The 12,264-nt window shown below is 44.1% G+C and overlaps 1 protein-coding gene and 1 pseudogene across 4 annotated transcripts in view; one reads left to right on the plus strand and one right to left on the minus strand.

Annotated features, from left to right (window-relative positions):
- Positions 1 to 12,264, plus strand: part of RHOA (ras homolog family member A) — a 57,703-nt gene that overhangs the window by 43,395 nt on the left and 2,044 nt on the right. For 2 of the 4 annotated variants that reach the window (XM_067044218.1, XM_059075163.2), the window contains 4 exons: positions 1,234 to 1,321; positions 3,445 to 3,602; positions 7,747 to 7,867; positions 11,995 to 12,125. In XM_067044218.1, coding sequence (XP_066900319.1) covers positions 3,447 to 3,602; positions 7,747 to 7,867; positions 11,995 to 12,125 — 408 coding nt within the window. In that variant the 5' untranslated portion in view covers positions 1,234 to 1,321; positions 3,445 to 3,446. The remainder of the gene's footprint in view (positions 1 to 1,233; positions 1,322 to 3,444; positions 3,603 to 7,746; positions 7,868 to 11,994; positions 12,126 to 12,264) is intronic. The other 2 variants (XM_059075161.2, XM_067044219.1) reach the window with 1 other exon arrangement.
- On the minus strand, positions 1,485 to 1,946 carry LOC131763202 (NADH dehydrogenase [ubiquinone] 1 beta subcomplex subunit 8, mitochondrial pseudogene; annotated as a pseudogene).

Below are 12,264 nucleotides of genomic sequence, written 5' to 3' on the forward strand. Positions count from 1 at the left end.
TCCTGGTGATGGATATATTTGTGAATATACTATCCACAGTATATTGTGATAAATATATTATTCACAATAACCAAAAGGTGGAAGCAACCCAAGTGTCAGCAGATGAATGAATAAATAAGATGTGGTATATACATATTGATACAATGGAATATTATTCAGTCTTTAAGGAAATTCTGACACATGCTACAAAGTGAAGAAACCTCGAAGACATTATGCTTAGTGAAATAAGCCTGTCACAAAAGGACAAATACTGTATGATTCCACTTACAAGAGGTAGCTAGAGTAGTAAAATTCATAGAGGCAGAAAGTAGAATGGTGGTTGCCAGAGGGGAGGTAGGGGAAGTGGGGAGTTATTGTTTAATGAATATAGAACTTAGGTTTTAGAAGGTGAAAAAAGTTCTGGAAATGATGGCGGTGATGGTTGCACAACAGTGTTGAATATAAGTAATGCCACCAAAGTTATTACTTAAGATTTGTTTAAGTAGTAGATTTTATGTATATTTTACACTGCGTTTTTCTTCTTTCTTTCTTTTTTTTTTTTTTTTTTTTTTAATCTGCGTTGGGTCTTGCTGCACGCGGGCTTTCTCTAGTTGAGGTGAGTGGGGGCTACTCTTTGTTGCAGTGCATAGGCTTCTCATTGTGGTGGCTTCTCTTTGCTGCAGAGCACAGGTGGGCTCTAGGCGCACGGGCTTCAGTAGTTGGCACACCGGCTCAGTAGTTGTGGCTCGTGGACTTTAGAATGCAGGCTCAGTAGTTGTGGCACACAGGCTTACTTGCTCTGAGGCATGTGGGATCTTCCCAGACCAGGGCTTGAACCCGTGTATCCTGCATTGGCAGGCAGATTCTTAACCACTGCACCACCAGGGAAGCCCTACTACGTTTTGTTTGTTTGTTTGTTTGTTTGCGGTATGCGGGCCTCTCACTGTTGTGACCTCTCCCGTTGCGGAGCACAGGCTCAGCGGCCATGGTTCACAGGCCCAGCCGTTCCGCGGCATGTGGGATCTTCCCGGACCAGGGCACGAACCTGTATCCCCTGCATTGGCAGGCGGACTCAACCACTGCGCCACCAGGAAAGCCCCCCCTACTACGTTTTTTGTTGTAGTTGCTGGTTAATTTTAAAATGTCTTTTGTGGTTTTAGCTCTTACATTAGGGTCTATAATCCATCTTGAGTTAATTTTGTATATGATGTGAGGTAGAGTTCTAATTTCCTTCTTTTGCATATATCTATTCAGTTGTCTCAGCACCATTTGTTGAAAAGGCTGTTTTACATCCTCTATTGGATTGTCTTGGCATCCTCGTTGAAAATTGTTTGACCCTAAGGTGAGGGATTATTTCTGTATTCTCACTTCTACTCTATTGATCTATACATGTTTTTTTGTTTTTTTTTTTTACCACAGCACTAAGTTTTATTAAGTATTTCATTAAGGTAAAATCTCTAGGATTAAAGGAGTCAGTTAGGGGGCACAAAGCCCACGAAGCCTCCTCAGATCTCATAGTGAAACACCACCTCAGGTTCTTTGTTGGGATTGCCACCACGTTCCAGTTGCAGATTGTTGTAAGGATACTGCTTTGGCCCCACAGGCTGGTAAGTGGGGTAAGTCTCCCTTACCCAAAATATGAACAGCATGAAGGCCACAAAGCCGAAGAGGTGCTTACACATAAGATTCCAAGAAACAGGAGTGGGAGACATGTCCACACGGTTCCTGATATACATATCTAGGTCCCAGTGCATCGGTTCACCCCAGTTCAACTGCAGGTCTGGGTGGTCCCAGTCATACCATGGATCCCTCTCCTGCTGTGAGTGGTCAGGGAGCTTCAGGTAGTCACCATGCCTGTCCGTGCACCCATCAGCACCATGTTTCGGGCTGCCCTTTGCAGCCATCAGACTCCCAGGACCCCTGCCCTGGTTGCTGCCATCTTCACCTTCCTGTTTCACCCCGCACATGCACAAAGACCTATATGTCTGTCTTTATGACAGTGCAACACTGTCTTGATTACTGTACCTTTATAGTAAGTTTTGAAATCAGGAAGTGTAAGTCCTGCAACTTTGCTCTTCATTTTTATGATTGTTTTGGCCATTCTGGGTCCATTGAATTTCCTTGTACATATTCTGATCAGTTGTCAATTTCTGCAAAGAAGCCAGCTGGGATTTTGATAGGGATTGTGTTGAATCTGGAGGATATTGCCATTTAACAATACTGTCTTTTAGTCCATAAACATGAATATCTTTCCATTTATTTAGATCTTTAATTTCTCTCAACATTGTTTAAGTTTTCAAGAGTATGTTTTGTATTTCTTTGTTAAATTTATTCCTATCTTGTTCTTTTTGATGCTATTGTAAGTGAAATTGTTTTAATTTCATTTTCAGTTTGTTCATTGCTAGGGAATAGAAATACAATTGATTTTTGTATGTTGATCTTGTATCCTGCAACCTTGCTGAATTTATTAGTTCTAATATTTTTTTAGTGGATTCCTTAGGATTTCCCATATATAAGATTATGTCATCTGCAAATTAAGATAATTTTACTTCTTCTTTTCCAATCTGGATGTCTTTTATGTTGTCTTTTGCCTAATTGCTAGAACCTCCTTAGAAGTGGCAAGGGTGGATACAACCTCCTTAGAAGTGGCAAGAGTGGACTTCCTTGTCTTGTTCCTGATCTTGGGGAAAAGCTTTCAATATGTTCACCATTAAGTATAATGTTAGTTATGGGTTGTTTGTTTGCTTGTTTGTTTGTTTGTTTTTGAGGTACACTGGCCTCTCACTTTTGTGGCCTCTCCCGTTGTGGAGCACAGGCTCTGGACGTGCAGGCTCAGTGGCCATGGCTCACGGGCCTAGCCGCTCTGCGGCATGTGGGATCTTCCTGGACTGGGGCATGAACCCGTGTCCCCTGCATCGGCAGGCGGACTCTCAACCACTGCTCCACCAGGGAAGCCCTGCTTGTTTTTTGTTTTTTTTTTTTTAAGAATTATGTTGCATTCTTTTTTAAAAAATTTATTTATTTTTGGCTGTGTTGGATCTTTGTTTCTGTGCAAGGGCTTTCTCTAGTTGGGGCAAGCGGGGACCACTTTTCATCACAGTGCGTGGGCCTCTCACTATCACGGCCTCTCTTGTTGCGGAGCACAGGCTGCAAACACGCAGGCTCAGTAGTTGTGGCTCACAGGCCCAGTTGCTCTGCGGCATGTGGGATCCTCCCAGACCAGGGCTCGAACCCGTGTCCCCTGCATTGGCAGGCAGATTCTCAACCACTGCACCACCAGGGAAGCCCCCTAGATACGGGTTTTTGGTATGACTTTTTGGTGCCAAGTGGAAAGATGTACTAGCATTTTATATTTTGGTGTGCTACTAGAGGCTTGTGCTCCATGGTCAGAAAAGTGTGTGCCATAGACTGAAGCTATTACAGCTTCTTGTGCATTCTAGACAACACTTTTGTCTTGTGTTTCAGCAATGGCTGCCATCCGGAAGAAACTGGTGATTGTTGGAGATGGAGCCTGTGGCAAGACTTGCTTGCTCATTGTCTTTAGCAAGGACCAGTTCCCAGAGGTGTATGTACCTACGGTGTTTGAGAACTATGTGGCGGATATTGAAGTGGACGGAAAGCAGGTGAGTATACTTTTCATAACAACTGATACTATTTTGCATGTTAGGCTATTCATAGATCCTGGAGAGAATTAGGCCTTTTTGTCTCTTCAGTACACAATATAACAAAAATGTTAGAATGAGAAATCTATTCTCATCCTGTCTTTTAGCTCAATTTTGTTCATTTTTAACTGTTACCATCTAGACTTTGTCCACATTCATATGTATTTCACATGGGGAAGCCTTAGAATGTGTTCTTTCCAGCTTTATTTATATTTGAAATTTAGTTTGTTGCCAAATGGATCATACTAAAATGAACCTCTTTGTATGGATGGACTTTTTTTTCTGTCATAGTATTTCATTAAGTGCTGAAGTTTGAGATTACTAGGTCAACGGGTCCTTATTGATTATGCTTCTAAAGGGTTGTACCGATCTATACCATCAGCAGTGTGACATTTAAACAACATCGTCACATTTAATTTTTTTTAATGTTTTTTTACTTTAACATAAACAGGCTGCTACATTTGCTTCAATTACCTGTCACTGGTGGTGAGGACAGTGTTTCCTCCTGTCTGCCCTGAAAGCCCACCAGCAAGACTGGAGCAAAGCTCCTCTGGAATTAGATTTTTTTTCCCTCTTCTGCTCCCTTTTGTTGTCAAAATAATATTTTATCCAGATTCCTATACATCTTTTGATGAGGAATGAAATTCTCATTACAAATGGGTTAGCTGAAAAGAAAACTAGAACAAGGGGCTCTTTTCCAACACACTCAGTCCTCTTAAGGCATTCAGTTTCATGCTGCTAGCACCTAATTTATTGGCTCCCACAATTCTGTCTCCTTTCTTCCTTCTCATATTCTTGCTTTACCTGTTATCCCTTTCTGTCCCAGTATTACCTAGCCTCATTTTGTGGGACTGTGTATGGAAAGCACATTAGGCCAACTGCTTAGAATTCTAGGGTCCCTCATAGGGTATCTTGATACTTCTATGACCGTGAGTAAGCTGCCTAATCTTTTGAGCCACTTTCATTTGTAAAGTGGTTTAAGCTATTTTACGGTTGACATCGGGGGTCTATGAAGTGACTGAAGGCATTTGGAAGCACCAAAGCACTTGACAAGTGGGGCTGAACAAAAAGAGCCTACTCAGAACCATCTTTTATAGTTTATCCAGTTGCCGTGTGGGCCACAGTGATTGCTCTCATGCCATTAGGAACCCCAAGGCACCCTTCTTGTCAAGAATGGATGAAAATTACACATGAATTCCAGCGTAACGGAACTTTGTCTGGGTCCTACCCTGCAGGTGGCCCATCAGTACTGTGTTGCCAATTCAGCTTTCAGTCAGTTCTCTGCATGATGCTTGAATACAGGTTTCTGTGGGCCTGATAGGAAGATTGGTTTTGTGTAGAGACCAGGGCCCAACTGTGACAAGCTGGGTGAAAATGTGCTGAAATCTTTGGGCCTGCTGTCACATAACAGCCCTCTCATCTAATTTAGATTGCCATGCATACACAGAAAGACCCAATGGCTTGAGGAAAACAGGATTAGGTTGGTATTTTCATAGCATATTTCTCAAAGCCTACTTGAATGTATATTGCTGGTTTTATCTTGTCATTCAGAGAATGACAGCTTTTGGTTGCTATGTGTCTGTGACCATCATTTGGGATAGTCTTTTCCACCTGTGGCAGTATGTATGTTTTGGGGTTAGTAATGACTCTTTTCTGTCGTCTTTGAAACATCATCTGTGCCTTGGTGTCTTGGAATGACCAGGATCTTACCTTTAAGAAATTTAGGGACTTTGGGACTTCCTTGGTGGTGCAGTGATTAAGACTCCACGCTCCCAGTGCAGGGGGCCCAGGTTCGATCCCTAGTCAGGGAATTAGATCCCGCATGCCACAACTAAAAGATCCTACATGCCCCAACAAAGATCTTTCACATGGCAACGAAGATTCCACGTGCCACGACTAAGACCCAGCACAGCCAAATAAACAAACGAATAAATAACTTTGTTTTGGTTTGTTTTATTTTGCGGGACGCGGGCCTCTGCTGCGGCCTCTCCCGTTGCAGAGCACAGGCTCCGGACGCGCAGGCCCAGCGGCCATGGCTTACGGGCCCAGCCGCTCCACGGCTTGTGGGATCCTTCTGGACCGGGGCATGAACCCATGTCCCCTGCATCTGCAGGTGGACTCTCAACCACTGCGCCACCAGGGAAGCCCCTAAATAAATAACTTTTTAAGAAATAAGAAATTTAGGGACTTATAAACCTTGAGACCTGGTGCAGCCAAATAAATAAATAAATAAATATTTTTTTAAAGGAAATTTAGGAACTTTGACTTATAAACCTTGAGGAATGGTCTGTGAATATCTTTCTTGCTCTGACAACCTTGAACATGCCTGACGCTAGCAAAATAGGGGAGCCCTTCACCCAGGGAGAGAAACCCTGAAAGAAAGGTACTTGATCTGGAAGAGGGTATCACAGTCTAGCTACCTACCTTAGAGCAAGTCAGTGGCCCCAGGGTAGGAGAGGGCACCTCTTGAAAATGTTCTCATAAAAGTATGCACTAACAGAGCCTAGGGAACCATCCAAAATTCTAGGTGATCATGGTCTAAGAAATAGGCCTACCAAAAATAGAAAGGCCCATTCTGACATGAGACAGTCCTGACACCCTGAAATCATTTATCAGGAGACAATCAGAGTTGGCTGTTGTGTCTGACTGAATACCCATGAGGTGTGGAGGAGCCAGAGGAGTAGGATTTGGCAGAGAATGAATGCACTGTACCATCCTGAGATCAGACCAGCTGTGAGGACTGGGCATCAGTATGTCACGGATTCCTATACCAAGCTGATGGTATGTGTGCGTGACAGAGGTGCAATGGGACATGTGGAAGTTGTGAGTGACACATCCTGGGGCAGAGGTTCAAGGTGGAAGAGATAATTAGCCATCAGCTTTAAAGTAGGAATAATATTTAGAAACTCTGAAATATGGGGTCTGAAAGTGTTAGGAATAGAAGGCTATCCTAGACATTGGAGGGAGAACTCCTTGGGCCCCAAAGGGCTCCTGAGCAAAGGGTGTTAAAAATCCACTGTAACAGTAACAAGTGACAGGGCTGACTGCAATGCTGGACAACGTGGAAGCGGGACTATGTCCAGATCCCAGATATCAGTTTGCCCTCCTACCACTGGAAAGTGAGTAGGTTCCCAGGTGTGAAAGCAGTACCCTTCTACCTATGTGATGCTTTCATGCAGCCATTCAGAGATTTTTTTGAGCAGTAAAGGGAGAGCCATAGGCCTTTCTTGTCAGCTCAGACCTTGCCTAACACCCAGGATGGTGTCTTTTCTTACCCATCAACTCAAATACAGTCTTGTTTCCACATTTCCACATTGGAGCAGAATGATGAGACAAAGTAAGGAAATGGTTGAGTGAGAATGTATTAGGAAAAGTTACTTGTTCTGGTTTTTCCGTCTCTTACCTTGTATACCTAGTAGAATGTTGTTTACAGTTGATTTCCCCTCTTGTTCATTCACTTTCTTTCCTATGTAGAATGTTATTTGTAATTAAGTACTTATAAGCTACAAAGTTTTTTGTTTTGTTTGTTTGGTTGGTTGGTTGCATTGGGTCTTCGTTGCTGTGCACAGGCTTTCTCCAGTTGCGTCGAGCGGGCACTACTCTTCGTTGCGGTGTGCGGGCTTCCCGTTGCAGTGGCTTTTCTCATTGCAGCATGGGCTCTAGGCATACGGGCTACAGTAGTTGTGGCTCACAGGCTGTAGCGCGCAGCCTCCGTAGTTGCAGCACATGGGCTCAGCTGCTCCACAGCATGTGGGATCTTCCCAGACCAGGGATTGAACCCATGTACCCCTGCATTGGCAGGTGGATTCTTAACCACTGCACCACCAGAGAAGTCCCTACAAAGTTATTTTTGACTTGACGTTTTGAATTAGGTACTTTATTCAATTCTAGCATCTGTTTATAAAATTTGCAATTTTGAGAAATTTCAACCTAAAACAATTTAAATACTCCTTCCCACCTTCAGGCTTGATTCTAATAAAAGTGAACACTCCTGTATTTTACTATTTTGGACAGTCTGTCATTTGAAGGTACTGTGTTAAGTGTCACTTCTGAAAGTAAGTGGTGGGATTAACCTACACTCTTGTGTTTATTTTTCCTATCATAGGTAGAGTTGGCTTTGTGGGACACAGCTGGGCAGGAAGATTATGATCGCTTGAGGCCTCTCTCCTACCCGGATACTGATGTTATACTGATGTGTTTCTCCATTGACAGCCCTGATAGTTTAGGTGAGTAGCCCTGCAGCCTGATGTTTGTCACTGCCTGTGTGCCTGGCCAACCTTTGGTTTCTCAGGTCCTTTCTGGGCATCAAGTGACTGAAAAGCAGACATGAGTTTCGGAGAAAGAATCATCAGTGGCCACAGTCCTAGAGCCTTGGGACTATAGAGCCTGAGCCCTAAGTCCTTTTTCAGCCTAGGTCTCCCATGACTGCCATGTCCACCTTGTAAAGTAGGTGGGTTCCCAATACAAAGCTATTTTTTGTCTTTTTTTGGTTGGGTGGGGGGGAGCTGCGCTGCACAGCTTTCCCTGACCAGGGCACTGAACCAGCACCCTCAGCAGTGAAAGCATGGAGTCCTAGCCACTGGACCACCAGGGCATTCCCCGAAGCTATTTTTTGGGCTAAGATTTGGGGAAGGTTTTTTTTGGGTGTCCACACCTTGTTTCAGTACTTGGTATTGAGCCTGCTGCTTCCCAAAATCTAGACCGACTGATGACTTGGTGATTCCTGGTAATGTTTTTAAGCCCTATTTTAGCCGTTTTATAAAGTGTCTTAGCTAATAGAGACTTGAACCTGACCATTCCACTAGCTCAGTTGGCCACATTTCAGAAGCTGCTTTCCTTCAGAAAAAGAGGGAATGATGCTGACCTCACACTTTGCAAAACAAGGCAGCAAGGCCTGAAACAGAACGTGCTTTCAGTTTGTACTGAGATGACGAAATGTCTTGCTTGGTGCTGCAGTGCTCTGGTTTTACAGGGCAGCATGTGGGCCAAGAAGATTATCATTAACACAGACGACTGTTCAGGACCTGCTGGTGGCCTGGGCTATTGCTGGGGAGTTAGGGTTAGAGTGACCCTTTCTGTGTCATGCTTGTACTCACTTTAATGACAGTACTGGGGGAGGTGCTCTGAGACATTGAACCACTTGCTCAAGGTCATGCAGCCCAAGGAGCCAAGCTGAGATTGAGCCCCCTGTGCAATATCTCCCATAACTGAGACAGAGTGGGTGCTCTCTGCCATTGTTTCACTTTGGTTCATTTTTAACAGTTGTGTTTTAGTTCTGGTTTTCAAATTAATCTGGCTTCCTTCTGGGGGACTGTTAGAAGCCCCTAGAGGCTGAGCTTTAGAGAGAAAATGGAGCCATGTGACACCTTCCCCTCAGACACACACATCATGGACTTTGCCTAAATCCTATAGGGATGAGGAGGATTGTGTGCCCTTTGCTGCCTCATCCAAGGTATAATATTTTAGGGACAAAAGTACCTTCAGAGCAAAAAAGTTATTCTTCAGTCTCACATTTTTCTTTTAAGACTGTGTCTGCTGGTCTCGAAGGAAGTCTTCAGCTTTTGACCTCTGTTTACTATGACTTGTTTCTTGCTATCCTTTCCCCCAGAGGGCAGGTCCTAGGGAGGAAAGCAGAGGTAGAAAGTAAAGAGGCAAAGAGAGATTGATCTTCCTCTCTGAAATACAAACATGCCTAGAGAGATTGCTGGTCACTGCAGTAGTATGATAGGTAGGTAGCACCCCTTTGCTGAGCTGACTGAATTAGCTTGGTTTTGCCAAGGGCCTTTTAAAAGTTCTCTTATCTTGGCTAGGGAGTAGGAGAGAAGTCCACCGGTAGTTTGCCCCAGTAAAATATGTCTTGGGAACTCAAACGTCTATATCAAGAAACTGAAAAGCTAATGTGAACCTAATGCTGGACTTTGTTTTTACCTGGTTGGATGTTAGACCATGGCCCTGAGTCTAGGTGTAGGATAACAAGTTTGATCAGCAATCAGAATGTTGGTGTGCAGGTTTCAGCCCTGTTGCTGGCCAACCCTGTGACAGTTTACTTTTTGGAACCTCTGCTGTCTCACTGGCAGTTGGTCTAGAGTCTAGATTCTAGTTGAGGCCTGGGGTCAACAAACTTATATAAAAGGCCAAATAGTAAATAGTTTAGGCTTTGTTGGCCATGTGTTCTCTGTTGCATCTCCTGAACTTTGCCACAACTACTCAACTCTGCTGTTGTAGCACAACAGAGCTTGGCTCTATTCCAGTAAAACTTCTCGTATAAAAGTAGACTCTGGGCAAAATTTCATTTGCTGACCCTTGATCTAGATAAGGATTCCTTTTCTCTGGCTTTATGGAATTCCCAATGGCCCCTAAAGCACCCCAGTGTAAATCCATGTAAAGTAATGTGTCCTGATATGATCAGATTACTTTGGAGGTGGGATCAGTCATAGGTGATTGCCATCACTGAATTAAAAAGTAAAAAATTAAGTTTTAAAATCATTTATGAAAAGTGAAGGTAAGACAGAGGCAATTCATTTCAGTTTACATGTCCTGAATTCTGGGGGGTGGGGGGGACTATTGGAGTAATAATTTTATATATTCAGCAAATAATTATTGAGCTCCTACTTATGGAACCTATATTCTAGATGAAGGGAGACAGAAGAGCAAAAACCACAGTAAATCTTGATAGCAAGAAATGTTACAAATAACATTCATAGAGGTGGGTATGGAATAGGCCATAGTAGTATTCTGTTTTAGAAGATGACCATAGGATGACCATAGGTCAGCAACCTCACTGAAAAGGAGACCGCTGAGCAGAGACCTGAAGTAGGTGAGGGAGGCCAACACAGATAGCCAACAAAAGAGCTTCCCAGGCAGAAGGAAGGAGTCCAGTGTAGCTCTAGCAGAGGGAGTGGAGCAAGGGTTGCAGAGCCATGTGGTTGATGGTGTGGACCTCTCCTTTCGTCATGAGTGAGATGGGAGCTCTTGGATGTTTTGTTTGTTTGTTTGTTTGTTGCGGTATGCGGGCCTCTCACCACTGTGGCCCCTCCCGTCGCAGAGCACAGGCTCTGGACGCGCAGGCTCAGCGGCCATGGCCCACGGGCCCAGCCGCTCCGCAGCATGTGGGATCCTCCCGGACTGGGGTACGAACCCGCATCCCCTGCATCAGCAGGCAGACTCCCAACCACTGCGCCACCAGGGAAGCCCTCCTGGATGGTTTTGAACAAAGGAGTGATGTGATCTCACCTTCTCTTTAAAGTGATCACTGTTGCACCTGAACTGAAAACTGACCACAGGGTGCAGAGATAAGAGCAAGATTCAGTGCTGAGGCTGTTTGGCTTCACTGTTAGATATGCTGGCCCTTGTCTCTTTATTGCTCTGCACTTCTTTGGGAACCCCTTTGTTCTAGAATAAGGCTTTGAGTTTTAAGTTGTCACATTAGTGATTGACTCTAGCCGCTATAGCAAAGGAGGAAGGAAGCAGACAGGTGTCTGTCTTGTGTGCTGGAGAGTGGAGCATTGAATTATGAGTTTTCCTGACCTTATTCATGTAGCTTCTGTACCTTCTAGCCAGAAGACAGAACATCTTTTATATTCTAACTCCTGCCTTTTGGTCTTGAAGTCAGAGAGTGAACAGTTTACTCCTAAAGTATAGTCTTATATTACAATCAGTACCATTTAAATGATCATCATACTAAGTATTCTGTACGCATTGACTCAAAATAACCACATGTAATATATTACTGTTATCCCCCTTTTATAGTGTCATCCCTGACACTGAGATACTCAAGGTGGTGGGTGTGTGAGATTGGACCCAGGCCACTTGTCCACTAAATTACTACAGTATTGGCAAAAAGCTACAGTTGGTTATTACTCATTTTCAAAAGCCACTCAAGCCATTTGAAGTACCAGTAATCCAAGGGTAGGTCATGCTGAGGGCCCATGAGTAAGGTGTAGAGAAAACATGTGAACCCTGAGCCAGCTATAGCCCCAGAATGGGGACTCCTTCTGTAAGCTGTGGTCAGAATCATCTGCCAGCAGTGACATGGATGGCTGGTGGGGAGCCTTCCTTCTTGGGGCAGGTGGCACCATTGTGGAGCCATCCTTTGCTCCTCCAGAGTCTTTACCTGGTGCCACCTCCAGAGGAGCTGAGCTCCTTGGTGGGACTGAGAAAAGCTGGTGATTCTGTGCTTAAGAGAAGGGGGGTTAGATTTTTACCTTTTTCATGGTTTTGAAAATAGTGAAATTCCATTAAATGTCCAGCATATTTCTCAAGAAGTTTCTTTGCAATTTAACTAGGTTTTTTGGAGCTTCTTCAAGATAGAATTATATGTATCCCCAAATTATGTGCATTTTGCTTCTTTCAGAAAACATCCCAGAAAAATGGACTCCAGAAGTCAAGCATTTCTGTCCCAACGTGCCCATCATCCTGGTTGGGAACAAGAAGGATCTTCGAAATGATGAGCACACAAGGCGGGAGCTAGCCAAGATGAAGCAGGTATGGTCTAGGGCAGGGCTCTGTCTTCCTGTAGCATTCTTAAACTCGGGGCTTGAGTTCGAGGTTCAGGGAACCCAGCAGAAACCCTCAAAGGCCAGGCTGTTTCAGAGAAAGTCCCAGAAGCTCTCTCTGTCCATCT

The sequence above is a fragment of the Kogia breviceps genome, chromosome 10 (assembly GCF_026419965.1).
Source record: "Kogia breviceps isolate mKogBre1 chromosome 10, mKogBre1 haplotype 1, whole genome shotgun sequence".
Lineage (NCBI taxonomy): Eukaryota > Metazoa > Chordata > Mammalia > Artiodactyla > Physeteridae > Kogia > Kogia breviceps.